Below are 18,869 nucleotides of genomic sequence, written 5' to 3'. Positions count from 1 at the left end.
CGTTACATTACAAACGAAGATGTCTGTGCAGACGACACTAATTTCTAATGCTATCTATTTTCTATAATTAGTTAATTTTTCTATAACATAGATATTTCTAGTCGAAAACACTTGGGAAGATTTTGCCTTCGTACCTAGTAAATACAAACCACTGGCCAACTACCAAACAGAGTCAAAATCATATATATATATATATAAATACGGTATAAATGATGGTAGAATCTATTATATGATTTTGAAAAGTCGATATATATATATATATATATATCGACTATAATACTATATATATATAATAGGTTGTTTAGTATGACACGTGATTTACAGGCTTAATTCCTCTATTTTCGATCGAAGTGCCATTTGGATGGTAACTTATCATTCTAGTGCTTCAGAAGGCTGGGGTTCAGGTAACTAGTAAATCTCAAAGGACAGTTTCGACATGATGTCGAAATTCGGGTAACTTTTTCCGTTAAGAACTTGTCGAAATGGTCAAAAATTGTAGGTTATAGACGCAATGTCGATTTTTACAGTGTGAGCGCGAGCGTCGTCGTACGATAGGAGTGATTTAGCTTTATTTATATAGCTTAGATTTTATTTTTTTACGTCATTTGCTTTCACCGTTCGCGGTATAGTTCAGCTATAGATGATGAATCACGCTACATGAAGCGTAGCGGACGACACCTGCACCAGATCGCCAAACAGGCACCACAAACGTTTTCATTTACGTACATTTGCTTTCGGATTATATTCCGTTGGTTGGGTTGCACTCGTCCACCTATGGATACCATAGAAAATCACCTTTTAGTTTTTAGCGAAAATTCCAGTCCGCCGTAACAAGAACGTATCGATGAGAGTCAACATCTTCTGATTTTCGCTCAAATTATGCTTCATCCATATTGTTCAAGTTTCTCAGTGAGACCCAGATAAAGGACTGTGCTATGTTCAATTGTAGTAAACCTGGATCTTGACATATAAAACATTCTAGTACACAGCCGAGCTACAGTTTTAACTTTTCCATGGTTCATCTCTGTTGGCAAGGTTTCACGAGAGTCATTTCATTCGAATTCAAAATTTTCTTACCGAAATTTATTAACCAACACTTCACGCTCCTCCTAGTAGCAGAGCCTTCAGAGAACGTAGGATTCACACGAGGCTGTTCCCGCCATTGGACTCATATTGCTAAGCTGCTCAAATTATCTAATTTTCCCAAAAAGCCCGAATGACGATATTTGAGGAAACGGTCTCGAAAAGTACTAGCGCATTTAGAATTAAAAAAAAAGGTCACAAAATATCTCGCTGTTATAAAATAGGGCCATCTTAGAATATTATTATATTAATGCTCGCCTTGTCGGATACTTAGCAAGCAATGCGTAAGTCTATAACGCGTACATTTTAAAAAACATAAAATATTTTTTTTCTAGCTAGGCAATTAACGCTTAGTATTTATTATACCACAAGCATTTCGGAATTAGCAATAGCCAGTAACTAAATGATGATAATAATACGCCAGTATCATGAAAAGTCTTGCTGAGTTCCCGCTGATCCATTCCATAATGGCAAAGCCATTTAAAGGGTGTCACATCGTGAAGTATAATAAACACGAAACGAGTTTTCGTTGTTTAGAACCACGCGGCTACCAAAGGCACAGTATTTAGCGGCGTTATTGTTGATGTACTATTATCACATATATACGTGGGCTTTGAACCGCGACGAACCGGGTAGTTTATGTGCGTCTCGCTGTCGCCCCCATACGCCGGCCGTAACTCGGCTTCAAAGAAGAGTGTTGAGTTCTGTGCGCGGGGGTGTTTTTCTTCGTGGATTGATCGAATACGGCCCTGCGGAACTGTTCCAATTGGCAAGGTTCCTGGTAAGCAGCATCGATTCGAGGCGTTGAGCCATTGGCATCGCCGAGGTAATAAGAAATAATTGTTGAGTAGGAGAGCACTCCTCGATCATTTGGTTTCAATCGTTGTCCTGCTAGACGTTATCTCGGCAGAACGAGTAAAAGATGCTATTATTGCTATATAGTGTATAATTACTTGGTATAAACGCCTTTGTCGCTAACAGACGGTAATATCCAGTAAACACGTCTGGTGCGGTCGAAAGATAGTTAAGCTGAAAGGAAGTTATGAAGCGGATAATGCAGCTAACTTTAACCTATAATTTTTTACTTTGACTCGGTCTATACTCCAATAAAGTATCATGCGGTCGCTTCTCTAAGAAACTAAAGTTTTGCCTGGCCAAGCAACGGGAGTCCTTTTTTTGCTACAACAGCTTCACGTTTGTTGACCAAAATAACTGCTCTGTACTTGTGGCTTCCACGCGAACTGTGCAATTATCGTGTGCCACATGTCGTTTTCATTGGTCCTGATGGCTCAAAACAGGGTTCCGTTGGGCGAAAAGCGGCCCTATGTGAGCCAGTCACGAAATTTGCCCATTCGAAAAGAGGTTCACAACAGCCGATTAGGCGGGGAATGAGCGACGTCTATATATTTAAGGCAGCGCCGGAATGATTACGTCTTCGGTCGGGCCGTGTCGACGTTAGAAGTGTATACTTCTCAAAGTATAGATTGGTACGGTTCTAGGACTGCTGGATAAACCAGAACAAATTGTACTATATTCCAAAAGATATTTACGCGTGGCTAATGTGTTGTTGAAACTGTAAAAAGGAAGGACGATAGGGGGCAGAAACAACATTTGGATGACGCTCTTCCAAGCAAAGGCTCCCGTTTAGGTCAAACGTCTCCTACGCAATATTGCTAAAGGTGACCTGTTGATCCTGAGTTTACTGGGAAGGGAACGAACTAAATGTTTTGGTGAAATGACGGCTCTAGCAGAGTAGGCTAATTGGATATTCGGTGGCTTGACAGATTTATTGGCAGGACACGCATTCTCGTGTAAAATTAGCCTCATGCATGCAACATTAACTAGAACAAGTTCGATTAGAAACAGTTTGAAGTAATGGTGCATATTGTTAAGCAGAATGCTGCTTCAGTAGTTATGTTTTTTGAGTAAGCAGAAGGCATTACAAACAATTTTTTTTTCCTTTCACCTTTCGTCTAAGGTTAGTGAAAGTATACCTGGTCGATAGTATTTTTTTACTGTTGGCACATCAAACAATCTGGCTACTATCTATGGCAAAAAGGCTACTATATAGCAAAATATGCATAATAAGTGACAATTAAGCAAATTATTCGGACTCCTTCAGCTGACTGAGCAGTAGCAATGAGAAAAATCTATTATTAAGTTGGTGTTATGTTTGCTCGCAGTTTTTCTTGGTCAGAAGAGGAAAAAGTTGGAGGATCAGAGGATCAAATAAAATCTAACCATTTTAGGCCAACGGCGTATGGGGGAGACGTACGTAGCGCGTATATGGCTACCAAATGGAACCCTCGTCTGTTTTACTGTCATTACGAAAATGGGAGCCAATACCCCAATATAACCCAAGATCTCATCACGCGTCAACCTACACTAAAAAGGCGTTGTTTTTAGGCGTTCCTAATCTAGGTAAAACGGGACAATCTCGAACTGGTAGCTTTTATGTTCTTCTTATATATTCGACACGAAACGAACCCAAATCGAGCATTTTATGAGGAGCATGTAATATAATCTCATGGGAACAGCACATTAATTTTTTTCTAGGTATTGTCTGTTTTCGTATATCAGGGTCAGCGAGCGATTATATAAAGAAACTTAAATTAACTATCATTAAATATCTATTTATGTTTATACGCTTTTTTTTCAATGTTTATTTATTTCATAACCCAATACCAAAACTTTTTGAAACGCCGACGATTGAAACGAGGTAGAGTTCTCATTCTGACAGAAGCAGGCCGTCCGCACCGGTATATTCTAAGGCAGTTGATTAGGCACAGATTTGCTTATATGCAAGCCGGTCTTAATATTTGATTCCAGAGACCAATCAAAGCCTTCAGAGCTAATTAGTATGATCTGTCAGAGTGCCTCGGTATTTTTCAGCTTTCAGTGACATGACCATTTCCATTGAGCGTTTTATTGCCTTTTATCGTTCAGTCCTCTGTTTATTTTATATAGTGGATACCGTGGAGACTTTTACATTCGGATTTAAAATAGAATGCTCGTTTAACCATCTAGAGGAAACAAATATATACAAATACATTTGTCAGATCTAGTTGAATCATGTTCGATTCCGAACAGCAGAGACATCTTGGATTTATTTATTCAAGCATTAAATCTCCGAACCAACCAACCTCGTATGATTTGACTCCACGCAATCTGGAAAACTATACCATTCAGACAAGATCTGTAAACTTCAGTGGAGGCCATATAAGGAAAGTCCGTTAGTGGAAATCCGCCTGCCGTCACCACTTGCTGCTATTAGTTAAACTGTTCTCAATAGATGCAATGTCGTAGTGGCCATTCTCGATGCAGGGATGGTCGTACCGTGCATTCTTTAAGTGAACCCCTGCCGTACATGTCCGCTTTTAGGGGGATGACAATGCTCGATTTAAAGTTACATAGAAGGAGCAAAATGATATTGACCAAGCGTGGCAACCTGCATACTGATGTGACACTGAGGATCGATTGTAGGGGAAGAAACTGCTTGTATTGTGGTATTGACGATAAGTTTAACAGATGATGGTACAGGCAGGGAAATTACATCTAACTTGTACACAGGCTGGAGATCTTTAACGATAGCAAGTAACACTGCCAATTATAAAGGTAGCAATAATAATAATAAAAAAAAAAGTTAACTGAAACCATTTTTTCTCAACAAAAAATTGCCAAATCATACTACATCATGCCCGCGTTAAAACGATGTATCGTTGTTGCTTTGTGTATTTTTTTCCTGCTTTACATGAACGAGTGATATTTGCTCTAAGTTACTCTGTTTACTGTGAAGTGTACACTGTTGAAAAAAGGCAAACGTCTTTGTGTCTGTGGTACAAGTTTGAACTTAATCGTATTTATCGTAGCTTTTATCGTATTTATGATAGGTTTTGGACCTGTGTTCAATTTCCCTATAATATCAAAAAAAATCCAGTTACACAGTCGATGGAGAGCCAAAGATAACCTAGTGTCTAAGAAGCGTGCTATTATTTATTGCGATCTCGCAGTGTGTGTATATTTACAACATCCCTATAATTATGTTTGTGTCGAAAAAGTGTGTTGGGATATGATTCTTGTGTTAGCGGCATCCTCCCAGAGGCAAAAAAGCATTAGAATCGATTTGCCCCGTACTCGTTGCCGCTCATAGCTTCCCCTTAAATGGCCAGTTACGCAATCTTATATGGCACAATCGTCATCACCTACCTTCCATGGTCTTCGCCCGATCAGTCCGTATCGATGGCTGCTATGTGTGTCTTTTTCATTCCCTACCTTATTCGTAGAGTTCGCACTTTTCACTGCCTTTTCGTCCGCCCCACAGACCGAAATCGATGTGGTCGCGAAGCCGATGACAGGTAGGAAGGGCCGTGTCCTACGCAGCGTGGCCACATCCTGCTGTATAACGTGGCCAAGTAACTAGCCGATACGAACCTCTAACTGACATAAAGAAGAATGGATCCATCCCGTTAGCATCATTTCGCAGCTGTTCGCAGCCAGTAGTAACCGTTGCGAGCAGCTGTCAGAGGTGGTATAGAAGATGGCGAGATAGACTCGCGAAGGTTGGGCAAGAAGAGTAAGAAGCGGATCGACCACGGGTGCGTGTCTGCTGTCTGCTGGCGGCAAACCCGGCCTGTTTGCCATTCATCGTCCATTGACGAGAGTAAGGTACCACCCCTCGGCCATCGCGCTGTGTTCATATTCGACTGTGGATGTAATCGCGAGATCTTGCCTGAGATTGAGAATGGTACCCGCACGAAATGTCTGCTAACTGACCGAGTGTCCATAGCCCTAACAACGAATGCGCTCAACAGAGAACGTCCCATTACAATAGACACTACTGGGATACCACTGACAGTGGTGTACTAACTGTGGTAAGCCTATATCTACAGCTTGTAACTGTGGCGTAAATCGAACATTGGACATCGCGTATAATGTATAGCTGAGGACTGGTAGCTTAGCTATGGTCAGTGGCATAGCAAGGTTGACATTTACGAAGATAACCCTCACCGGATATGAACAATGTTCGAAATCACTTGATCTCCTTACCTTTGCTATACCTCCGCTGTCCGTAGCATTTGTTCAATTTTCCCTTGGCAGCCAATCCACTGGCCACCATCGCGCGGAAAGTGTGACCTCTGCTATTCTTGCACAGTGGCTTTGAGTAGAATAGGACCCGAGTTGACTATCCAATTGCCTAAACGCCCGACTACACTGTGACACACTACGGCAGTGGTCCAACTCCCCGCCAGCAAGGCGTCCTACCCCTGACTATCACTTTGCGTCGTCTTACTGACGGGAGGACTGTGATCGGCATGTACACGGAACAGGGCCTGGCCTAAGAACTACAACCGGCCCACCGTTGAAATCAATGGATTGAAGGCAGCAGTCAATATCTATGCAGTTCCCAATGGGCGACTACCACGCTGAGAATGAGAGGCCGAGAAAAGCAAACCGGGAAGTTCCTTCCTGCGCGTAATTGCGATCAAAATGACATCGTCGCTGGCATCGATGCTCTATAAAGCTAGTACGCTGTGGTTTGTCCGTCACCATCGATGAATGCAATGGAAGTTGACATGGCTGATATGCCGAGGTCCGCCCGGAAGGTTCCGATTCCGTACTGTGGTCGTTGAATGCAGTGAGCAATTGAAAACCACTGTCGCGTCCTATTCGTGCTATAGTAGCATCATATTCCTGTATTTTCTACAGTACGTGTCAACTAGATCAAGATGCCACAACATAGTTACTGAATTGTCCGATAGTATTTCAAATTAGACGAAATGTAGTGAGCAATTTGATCAACATGACTTTTCAATGAAGATATGTTTATACTTTAGTGCAGTATCGAACGAATGCAAAAATGATTGCCTCAGCGAACTCACAAGCTAGACCTCGATATATGGCAAAGTCTAACGTAGCACCGGTAAGCGCGTCTACTCTTGGCACTTTATGCATCTTTCACTCACACATTTTCCTCTGTTTGTGGTGAGCGCCCGTCTGATAATAGTACCTATTTAGGCCACGGCAAAAGCAACTTGTATTGTGCCACGAGTTTCCGGGGCCATATTGTCCCCAACGGAAAGATGGCGAACGTAAACGGGGCTTGGGAGGCGATGGGGAGAGCTTTCCGCGGCAACCAACCCAATAGAGATTGCGCCCTCGAGTTATTTGCGTGGCGGTGGTGACTTCGTTGTTTCAGTTGACCGTGTGGCAGGCGCATATAAGCCTGGGCTGCTATAGACTAGGACTGTTCTACCCACACATTGACGGATAGACACTGTACACGTACCCTTTACGCGGTATTTCTATTCGAACGTGCTTAACCACGGGAATTGGCCGGACAGCGGCCGGAGTACTACCAAATGCTCTGCACACATCCATAAAAGGGAAACCATTATGGGATGCGTATTAGGATTTTATTGGCAGGAACATTGGAGGAATTGTCAACGAGATCGCCAAGAACTCTACGAAGGAGCCACTCCCAGGCCCTGCAAAAAGGACGAAAAGCAGGACCCATAGCTTTATTGCTATGTTCCGACAAGCCGATGGTGATACCTTGACGTTGCAAAGGTAGGTTTGGGTTAAAGTAGCCGAAGACTGTTCGTGTATCTGCTTGTTGGTTTGTGGCGGTTGTTTTGGGTTCATCCGAGAAGGACAGATTGTAGGACAGAGAAGCAACGAAGAATGCCTGAAGGTGAGTCTTAAACAGGCCACAGTAAGAAACGATTCCCTCTTTCGTCCAACGCTTAGCTGCCTAGGAAACACCATTGAAGTCTGATTGAAACGAGCCTGACGTTGTGGAGTAAATGGCGGACAAAGAACGTCTGGATGCTTGGTATCGATTGTCCCTGTGCTTTCAAGAGGAGCTAAAAGAAGCCACTAGATAATTCTGAGGGAAGGATCTTTTCGGTAAGCTCGCATTGTTGCCGAAGTTGCTCATTCGCTTTGCCCTTTCGGCGAAGTGTTGGATCGAATGCGAAGAAGTCTACCGATGGGCTAACCTGAGTAAAGGGAATGTGGGGTTTCGACAAGGAATCGTGGAGCAGTTCACCAGGCCGAACCTTACGATGGCAGCGATGAGCACGCAGGTGAAGAACGAAGACTGTTCTTTGAAATGAAATAATAATGGCTTAACGTGTGTAAGATTTTCAGTTCCTCTCTTGCCCTTCTCTATTGATATCTTCTATCGGATAGGTAGTACTATAATGTTTCACGTTTTGTATCGTTAAATTGAACCGAAAGATCTCTTGAATGAAATTAGATGTATGCGTTTTTGATAATTTTGCTGAAAACCTTGTAACCTCATGGGACTAGCCTTCAATTAACGAATTATTACTATTCTAATCAAGTTTACCAAAAGCTTATGAAGCTCTCAAATTGCTCAATGAAAAGTTCTTTTTGATAGTCGGAATGGTTTCGGAATGGTTAAACTCTTATTTACATATCATATTTATCTACGTATCGGATATGAGATAACATAAGGGAAACTATATATATATACTATATATAAACTATATATATATATATATATATATATATATATATATATATATATTATCAATGTACTGTATAAATATATATTGCAGAAACAGCGCACTACTACCAGTACAAATGCGATTTGTTTGCTTATCGCTTTTATGTAGGGATGGCGACGAGAACGTCAATAATCTTTGGTGACCGCTATAATATAATATTCTTACAGTTACAGTTACATACTTTATCGCTATAGAGCTATTAAGATAATTAAAGTTAATCAAAACGAGCGGATTTTTATGGCTTGAAGCCGATACAGCACTTAGTTCCTCTCCGCTTTTTTCTATAACAGTTTTGACGCCTCCTAACAGAGCGCCCGTCCTTGTAGGCACCGGCACAACACATCAGTGGGCCTACACGACATTTACTCTACACAACGCTATTGTTTAACTATAGTTGCTATGTGGTTCTTGTATATAACGATAGCGCTGTCGATCCGACTGCTGGTGGTCACGGTGTACCGACGGTCGAACTCTCCGTTTATTCCGACCACAGCTCTCAACGATAACTTGAGACGATTACGTCACTGCAATTTCTTGCTACTGCGCTCGCTTACGAGAAGAAGTTCCGCTGGTAAGGAAGCTGTCTGCACTTCTCTAAGAAAGTCTGATTCAGTTTTAGTGCAACGGCACTAACGGCCGAAGTGGGACCGCTCCAGCCGCGAGGTAGAATTCAGTTGAATATTTTTCACATCTCTCTTTGCTTGGTTTTCTAGCTTTTCTCTACCATCTACTACCAAGATGTATATATATATATATGTATAATTGTCCTATTCTTTACAGGATCTTTTCTCTCTCAAATCCCATCCCCCAGCTTGTTCACTTCTAGCATAGACTCTTTCCTATTACGACCGATTTCTTTCGATGCACTTTGGTCACGCTTAGATATCACCTCGTTTTCTACGTAACGCTCAGCCACACATACGCACTCATGTAGTTCCTTATGGGACATGGAAAAGACCCACCCCTACCAGCACGTATGAGAAAAAAAAGCGTTCAGAGGTGCGAAATCATGAGACATAGCAACTCACTGCTGTCGCTGTCCTCTTGAGTGCGCCTCGTCTCGAGATATTCCTGATCCAACCTGGCCTCTTTTCGTCCTATCTTCTTATAACCTACCTTCTATACTTGCGCGCAGGTGTCCTTTGCCACGGTTAGGCTTTTTAGTTAGGTCGTACAGATACACTCTTGAGCAACACGACCGCTGGCGAAGCAAAGTTAAGCTACTGTATATTTAGAACATTACAGTGGCTTGCAGTATATCGCATTCAGTGCCCAGTGCTACCGGCACCCGGAAGGGGGCTAATGACTTTTGTGGCCTCTGTTTTAGCCTTAGGCAGTGGTGGCTGGTTTTTTTCGATGACTGGAGCACGACCAGAAAGTCTTCTCTCAGTGTCTAAGACTGGATGAAGGCATTCGACTCACGTCTCCCTCAGTGACTTGATGACTCGGTGCCTAAGGCCAGCACTCCACTCGTGCAATCCACCGGTGTGCGTCCCGCTCTTGATCGATCCCTCGTACACCCCTCCCCCCGGACCTTGTGGGTTTGGGTCATATCTACTGAACGGCTTTCTTAGTAAACCAAGAAGTAAAATAGGCCCAAATGGAAGATCCAAGAGAAGCGTCACTCAGGCCATCGATTAGCCTCGTGCTGCCAGTCGAATACTAAAAAAATTACGTTGCAAGCTCAAGAAATCAATGAACCAATAGGAATATGCTCTGATTTTTGTAGAAATTTAATATGCAGTGATAAGTTGCAGAATTCGATCTAACGGCTTTAGATACTTCGCGGGTTGGAAAAATCACAAAGAATTGAGCGTGCGTCGCGTACTTTCTAGGATTCAAACCATCGGACGAGTGAGAAAAAACAAATGAGCAGAATGCACGCATTCATTGCTATTTGAGTCAAGATAAAGACTTTGTTTAGTCTAGTCTCCCAGTGTCCCTTAGGTCTCAGTATCTTTCTACAGATAGCCAGCAGGTATCGTTGCATATATCTTACCACTTACGCCCGCACGCAGCCCGTGCCGACCATTGGACAGTTAGTGAGACATGCGTAGGGTTATGGAGCTGGCAAACGGGTACTTCTATGGGAGTAAAGATGGAAAAGGGATTGGATCTGATACGTTCCGACATACTTAGTTGTATGCTATAGGTATAGCTTGAACGGCACACGGCAAGACCATACCATGTATGCGCATGGGAGGCATGGGAGCAAAACCAGCATATCACAAGTCATGGGAGCAGATCAAATCCTCAGAATGAATACCGAACAAGAGTTGTCGCAAGAGGTTCATCTCGCTCACAACGTTATGCTACATTTTGCAGAAAAATACATCAATTCGTATTCACGCATCCTAAAGAAATGTGTCTTGGCCCTTCGATACCTGTCAAGTGTACCCTCTTCATCAGATGAACGCACTAGGTCAGCCGGCAAGATCTTAGTAAAACGGTACGATGTCCACTAGACTGATCAGCCCCTTCAAGACTGTTAGCTATCCCGCCCAATTAGAGAGCGGAGCCCTCAAGCACCAGCGAGCATCGCTGGGGGTCCGATCGGTTCGTTGCCTCGTTCGTTCGTTCGTTGGGATAAGGGATGATTATCTGCTCACTTGACGAACCAATGGGACACCGCTAGGACTTGCTACCACTATTCGCTTTTGGCTGAACTGTGTTAGTCTACCATGCCCCGCGCCGTGGCCCCTGTCGTTATGCTACACAAAACTGGCTCAGGCTCAGGATTGTCCTAGGAAGACGGCAAGCTGCTTTATCTTAAGGTGGGGGTGGTCAAACAGGCTGAATGTTCATTTGTGTCCTCTATACGCTGGTAAGTACCGACCACAAGCTTGAAGGAGGGCTGACCAACGACAGCTCGGTTTGGAATTACCTCCGTGTACCTCAGCTCTATGAGAGTACAACTCTATGATAGCCAGCTTTAACCAAACGATTCGATAAAGGTGTGTGGGCTGGGAAAGACATCAACTCTGTACCTATTTGAGGAACACATTGTCTGTTTTTCTGATTGCCAAAGATACTCTTAGCAGCAGCTGCAACTGAAACAGTAACTCGTCGGCATGTCAGCTTCACGCTTGTCTTCAGTTGAATATCACTGCAGATACGTCAATGCTCTATTAAGTACAGGTTTCGTAGCTTTAAGCTTCTAGCCATTGTATAGCATTCACTAATTCATAATTGTGTTATATGGATAAAAAAAATTATAACATAACCTTATTTGCCTTTTGTTCGTAGTATCCGAGTAAGCCTCGAAGTGATCAAAGCAGAAAGTTCATGTACTAGTTATAACTATACTCGTTATCTAATTAGTAGTACTCGTCATTAATGTCTATTAAAGTCTTTATCCAATCTATTCTATAATGAACGGCCATCGAAATGTGATGAAGTATCTTTTCAAATATAGGGACGAACGGCTAGAATTCCAAGGTTGATCTATTGAGAAGTAAGTTTATAACTTCTTATACTGTGTCAATGAAATGTGGAGATATTGCGTTTCTACCTAATCTAACTTCGATGAAAAACAGAATGCCATCTTACACGTATTCTATAATGGGCTTTCTCATTGTATTTCTATCTCTTGCCAACTCTTTTCTATCTTCTGCACGATAAAAACTAGCCCAACGGTTTTGATGTTCGTGATCACTACGCAGCTACAATGTATTAGTTAAAGCCAAAACGTTCGCAATATTCATGCTTCAAGGAATCGAGGATTTTTCTAGGGGAGTGTTATCGTTTGTCTATCCCCCCCACCTTACATGGGGTTGTTATTTTACTAAACGATACCGATATGTGACGAACCTTGGGTACGTTAGTGGATGCTACATATTTATAAAATTCTGACTTATTAGATGATACAATCGAAAGAGTATAAGAGTATGTGGATATGACATTACACTGTGCTTCGATGCGTTGGGAAGCAGTAGACTGGTGGTGCGGGAGTAGCGGAATCCTGTATATCTATCTCCCACCAAACAAATTTACTGTTTTGCCCCCGGCGTCAGCCCCAAAGAACAAAAGGTTTCGAAGGATGTAGCAAGCGCAACTGGCCCAAAGCGTCGTCGGAACTAACGACCCACCACAAACTCAGAATGTTGAAACAGCCATCCGCAGCCGAGGACCGAGCGCATTAAGCGACGATGTCGTAGAACCCATGCTTTTATTTTACTTTTTATGTATATTCTAGCTCGGAGCAACTAGTTTGTGTCATGTATTATAATATCATACTAGATTAGTGGACGTATTGTGAAGGCGTAAATCGGCTAGCAGAAATGATCCCATCTGTGAGTATCAGGCGAAGTTAGACCCTTTAAGCGGGTGACACAACATAATTTACATTAATCTCTACTCAGATAACCTGATTAGATAAACTTCAGCGCAGGTTCACTAAGGTTTGTTAGAGCCTACCATCGTATCGTGTAGGAAAACATACTCGAGCATGTATGATGAACATATTTCTGTATGTAGGTGCCTAGCCTACACGGTAACAACCTGAAAATCATCAAAAGGGCCCGCTTAGTTCGTAATAAAGGACATGATCTCATCATAATAAGTATCATGAGGTCTCATCACATGTGCCTTAGCTACATCATTAATTCAATCTTCAATCTTCAAAATGGATAATCCTTTGCTTGATCTAGCTTCGATAGAAATTTAATAAGTATCCGCATTCGAATCAATTGTCGCTACCACGTATGCGAAAGAGCAGATCATAAGGAATGTATCCGACGCGATTTCGGTGCTACTTGCCGGTTCCATCCCATTGAACGTGTATCAAGGGAAACGCTGCCATAACAGGAGACTATCTGTATGAAAACACTTTTATTCAGGATCCTATCGTTTTCTTTGACTGCACGGAATCTTACAGCGAATATATCGTACACATTAAAATGTTCGCCAATGACCCGCGTCCCGTTAAACACAATTCCGACCCTTGTTCAATTTCACCGGATAAAAACTGTAGATCAAACTTCTACAAGAGCGTTACATCACAGCCATGTAGATGACAACGGAACCATGGCTCGTTCCCGATTTGACGATACCTGTAGCAAAGTTTATCTGCTGACGAAACAAATCTCATGCAGATCGTTGGGTTATTGGCCTGCTCGTTTCATCTGGGCCTTTTTTTTTTGAACCACTAGTTGTACCGGCACTTCGAAAAGGTTAAATTGCTTTTTGCTCAGAAAATCGTTCGGAAGAAAACAGGCACCGACCGAATGAAAAAGTCCTTCCAAACAAAAAATTTCAATTCGCCTTATACCAAACTTGAACTTCTCTGTATGTGTTATATAACGAGGTAAAATGCAACCTTGCTCAGCTCATCAATTGGCTCCGAGTTGCGACCCGAAATCCCCTTTATCTAGCTCTTCATTTATACTTGTTTTTTTCAAAGAATACACATTTGTTAAGACCAGAACAGGTCTAGTGGGCGAAGAAGCAAAGTATTAATACTAATGTGGCCAATGTTCGGGCTTCTTCACTTGAGATGCTCCGGCGATGTAATGACTGAGCCCGTAACAGCAGCAGTAGCAGCTGGATAGCTCCAATAGGGCGATAGTGGTCGTTCTTTTTGGCGATAAACAACAAATTCCTCCGTGAAAGAAGAAATTATCTTCTATATTTTCTGATTCTTCGCCTCGCCTCATCTAGGATACACATTACAGCTATTATTACATCTGGACTGCTACTGATTGGTAGTAGTCTTCAATAAATTCACTGAATTCCACTACAGATTCTGTGCACTGAGTTGTCGATGATGCAACTAGACGCTGACCGACTTCAAGCTGACATCGAGGCAGACCAATGCGACTCGATCCCAACGACCGACTGGCTGATTTGGTCTGCCGAAACATTTTGTTCGTCCTTTGATATTTTTTTTTGGTGGAAACAGTGTTCGACTATATACGTAAGCGTGACACCAGCTGGATGACAATGAAATAAATCGCAAGAGCGCGCCGTATTTATGAAGCGGGAAAAAAGTTTCTACTGGCTACGCAGTGCACTGTGATATTCCTATGGAAGTTTGGTACGTTTCGATCTTATTTGACGCTCTTATCTTGGATAACATAGCATTCAGGCAATACTCTGTTCGCTGTCGGTAAGAACTGAATAAATTAATTAGCCACAAAGTAGATCGACAGATAACAACAAAAAAATAGAAAGATCATATGTAAGAACAATTCTATTTATGTATGTTTACCGTGACGAATAGGGCTTCGGCATTCAGACGGCCATCGGACCTGGTTGCCGTACAGACAAGATGCACACGTTGAAGGGTGCTTCGTTTCTGAGTTAGATCCCTATGTATCTTTTGTACGCGTGGCCCAAAAACATATGGACCTAGCACGTCCGATGCATGTGCGGATGTTATCATGTCAGCCGTTAAGAAAGTATCTCAAATAGGAAGAGAAGCTTTGTCCTCATTTGGTCCAGTGCAGTTATTCAGTTCTCGTGGTAGTATGACAAGTTTATATCGGAAAGGCTCAGTTAGGGCTCAATGATATCTCATACGATTTGATCTGCGCGACTTCATTTGCCAAGTATGGGCATCACTGCGGCCTTTGCCTCTGTAGGTAAAGTGACTGATCTCTTTGCCAATACACCTTTGTGGAGACATTTGTACTAAGAGATTTCGTTTATAATAGAACATATATTAGATAGACAGACACTGGATAAATATAAATACATGTTATGTGACATGAATAGGCAGAAGAAGCTAAGTCTGACTCATCACTAACGATGACTCATTGTATTCAACGGAACTTCATTCGAATTTCGCCGTGGAGATAAACGGGATAAAGAACAAGCAAGGTCTAAACAGCTTTCCGGAGACGAATTCGTCGAATCATAGGATCTTTAAAGGCTTCATCATCGGACCGTTTGCGAAACCCCGACGCCCGACCTGGTGCCACGGAAAGGCAATGTATATATCGATGCGTTGCTTGTCGCATCCTATCCCTTGTCACGTCATTTACACTGCAAAATATTAAAATCCAATTTGGTAATACGGAACCCGCTAATTTCGTGAGAAGTAAGCATGACGACGACTGGAAAGTGTAGACATACCCATCTGGCGTCGGACCGTCCTGCCCCATGTGACGCACGGACACTGATGTGTCACACAAGGATCATACGCAAGTTGACCGCCGATGTTTACCAGTGAGTTCGCGAATAATCCCGGCCCATCTGCGTACCTTGTTCGCCATTCGTGTTTCGTTTACGCTAAGTGAAATCAAGATCTTCGACAAAATGGCGAGCCGGAATCCGGAAAACGTTAAGTTACTATTCAGTTTACTAATAATGGCCTCTTGATATATTGACTGTTTATTTCTGCACAAAAAGCTGACCGAAAAACAATGTTGCCTTCTGTTAGTGGTGTTAGAGCGCCGATGGGTAAGGCCAAGCCCTGATTGATGCAAAGACAAGTGACACAAGCGAAACTACGACCTGTGCATTGTATTGCGTACGCTGCTTAAGTGTGTTATCTAGTTTAAGAGCATATGACTTTCAAAACGAAGATGCTTCTCGATTGATTTTAGATAATTTTCTAACTGGGCAAATTTTTACCAGAGAACGCAATTTACGTCGGCGAAAATGTTTCCTAGTATTTCCTCAAGCCGTAATACTTTTAAAATAGATGGAATGCTGACTCTCGCCGTTGGTAGTAGTCGAGCGGTGCCAATGCGGGTTCCAAATTACGTGTGATTCGTCGAAGAAACTACATGATTTCCATTAATGAAAAATTGAAATTTCCTACGCAATTAAATGGCGTCAGCCATTTTTTCATATTGACTGTTTCAAATATGCTTCCAGCCTGCCGAACGCTTACTAGACTATATTAAATCTTCAATTAAAGATGTCAGCTGATAATACTGAACATTTTCATTTGAAATTGGCGGGTCCGCGCAAAATATATACGCTCTCTGACAATTTGGTGTCCGTCCACAACTACATCTAATCATAACTTAATCAGCCTCAACGTATATACAATTTATTGTTGATTGGAGGAGAGATATTATCTAACTAGGGGGAGACACATATCTGACCTTTAAGCAACCAGCTTCAAGGAACACCAGTGAAAGAAGTGTCGTATTAGCATGTCCTCTACAGCCGGTACATCCACCGATATACACCTTCCATCGAACTAACGTTACCGCGTTCGATGGGCGCCCTATCAAGGCGAAAGGGGTCGGGAAATAGACTCAGTCGGATATTTGCTCTATTGGAAATTCACTTGTTCAGGGTTTACGGGTGCCTGTTTTTTTCTATTTCTATATATTTTCAACACGCTTCGTTATTCTTGGGCATTCATCTAGCTGTTTTCACTTGACCTCCCGTCTGCAGGGGCCCAAAATGGGAAAACGTGCGTTTCATTCTCTGCGGAAAGGACGCCCACTCGGTTCAACGGTGTTGTGCTCAATAAGCTTCAACTCTATGGCAATCGCTTGCGTATCCGACTGTCTGTTAAGCAGAAGCATGAACAGAAATCACTCGACTGCACCCAAGGCGATTCATCGACATTCTGCGGCTAGCGCTCCTCAAGGAGGCACATAGTCACGTCGCATGTATTTGCATTATGTATGGCTCTACCTGGGTGTAGCCTTTCCCGATTACGCTACGGTACTCAATCATTTTCTCTTTCTTTCTATTTTCGAATTCCGATCGCTCAAACTACAAAAACGAGCTGAGGTATGTAGTACTCGATCAATCTTGCATTGGTCTGCAGCAGTGTTAGTTCCTCGAAAAGGCTATCTATGTAGCTGCGCTATAATAACGAAGCGGCCATATAAGTTCCGTTGAAGCCAGCACTGGTTTTCAAAAATTTCAAGCTTCAAAAAAAAGCAAGCATTCGTACGACATCAAACATATCAATCTAATGCTCAATCGGTTGACACAGGAACAAGACGAATGGAAACACTAGAAATGTTGGAACCTAGTCTCTACTGCATTCCATATCGCCCCACCCCAAGCCCATGTCCAAAAAGAAGATACTTAAGTTGGGTCGTAGAAAAAGCAGTTACAGCGAGTCAAGTAAAGAGTCACGCAAAAGTTACGCGGAGGACAGTCTTACACCATATGTACTTGTGCTCTCTCGTCTCCTGCTCGTCTGCGTTCCTGGGCAGATACAAGCAGTAGCTCGTACAACACGAGTGTAAACCTAACCTTAACCTGACAACTCCGTACAGTCGATCGTAGCAATGCCTTGTCTAACTTCGAGCCTGCTCGAGAAGCACTGAAGACCCTTTATCCTCTCTCTCCTCTGATCTACCAGCACCGCTCCCGCTACACTCGAAACCGAAATTGATGGGGCATTTATCTCGACGGTTTACGACGCAAGAAGGCGACGTCGAAGGATCAGTAGCCTTTTCCTCATCTTCCCCCTTCTTCACCTCGGTTGAGTGCGTTGTGGCTCCATTGGCGCTCCTTGATGGCCCAGCCCACGTTTGTCGAAAGCGCAAGGAGTCCTCACTCCTATTGAGGAGCTTTCTCACTGTCGTTCCGTTTTCCTCAAGGTATCTCTCTTACTCGTTCTTTCCCAAGTATGTCAAGAGCTTGGTACACAATGAGGCCTGGATACAGGCTTCACTGGACAACGAAGAAGGTACGCGCATACACATACGCGCAGTGTGCCACTAAGCAACTACCCATATAGAAACGAAGCATAGACAGAAGGTAACAAGGGGTCAGGGGTAAAAGAAAGGCTCACTACCTCTTTCGCCGACCCGCCGGCGTCTCCTTGACGTCTTTAGGCCTCTGACCAGGTTGCAAGCAACCTATCGAAGGAAGGCTTTAAGTGAGCCTCAGTCAACGGCTATTGTACCACGAGCCGATCCGAGCCACCGCATCGGTGGAGTGGGATCCCTTTACTAGGAGATCCGACCGGATAAAAGCTAGTTGTAGAGCACATTTCGATATCGGTAGATCAGCTCGCTTGAGTTCGTCAAATAGCCATATACAGACAGGCAACTTGGCTGTTAGCCTGACACTCACCACCCTGCCAACGCGACCACTCTTACCCACTATCATAGCTCTTAAGGTAGAGCCCCCACCCCACCCCCGCCCCCGCTCGCAGATTTAACATAGGCAGACAGCGGAAAAGACAGAAAAAAGCGCCGAAACTAGGGGAAAGCAACAGCGATCGCTTCGTCTTGCGCCTTCTGCTGCTATTATTGCTGCAACCTTGAGCTCCCTTTCCTTGCCTTCGTTTGCCCTTAGGACAGCAAGGAGCAACTAACGATGAGCTTC

At 43.1% G+C, this 18,869-nt stretch overlaps 1 protein-coding gene and 1 long non-coding RNA gene across 3 annotated transcripts; both read right to left on the bottom strand.

Annotated features, from left to right (window-relative positions):
• Positions 1–4,342: 4,342 nt before the first annotated feature.
• LOC147755816 (uncharacterized) lies at positions 4,343–7,231 on the bottom strand. Of its 2 annotated transcripts, none has more exons than XR_015326481.1 (2): positions 6,130–7,231; positions 4,343–5,786 (listed from the first exon to the last, which is right to left on the bottom strand). XR_015326481.1 is itself a non-coding variant. In XM_086987203.1 (2 exons), exons 1-2 carry the CDS (start codon positions 6,197–6,199, stop codon positions 5,556–5,558), a joined length of 327 nt encoding a protein of 108 aa, XP_086843329.1. In that variant the 5' UTR covers positions 6,200–7,231; the 3' UTR covers positions 4,343–5,555. The 2 variants fall into 2 exon arrangements, 1 of the variants encoding a protein (XP_086843329.1); XM_086987203.1 differs by having other exon boundaries at positions 4,343–5,812.
• Positions 7,232–15,508: 8,277 nt separating this feature from the next.
• On the bottom strand, positions 15,509–16,803 carry LOC111249990 (uncharacterized). Its single transcript, XR_002673150.2, has 3 exons — positions 16,670–16,803; positions 15,690–15,862; positions 15,509–15,599 (listed from the first exon to the last, which is right to left on the bottom strand). It is a non-coding gene; the product is annotated as an uncharacterized LOC111249990 (long non-coding RNA).
• Positions 16,804–18,869: the final 2,066 nt, after the last annotated feature.

Source organism: Varroa destructor, unplaced genomic scaffold (genome assembly GCF_002443255.2).
Source record: "Varroa destructor unplaced genomic scaffold, Vdes_3.0 BEIS01000004.1, whole genome shotgun sequence".
Classification (NCBI taxonomy): Eukaryota; Metazoa; Arthropoda; class Arachnida; order Mesostigmata; family Varroidae; genus Varroa; species Varroa destructor.
This window is presented reverse-complemented; position numbering and strand designations above follow the sequence as displayed.

Bases quoted from the DNA above. Each gene is read 5' to 3' on its own strand.
- LOC147755816 (XM_086987203.1), bottom strand. From the start codon at position 6,199: ATGGTGGCCAGTGGATTGGCTGCCAAGGGAAAATTGAACAAATGCTAC. The intron at 5,813-6,129 runs GTAAGGAGATCA...TCTCAATCTCAG, and splicing joins ACAGCGGAGGTATAGCAAAG to GCAAGATCTCGCGATTACAT.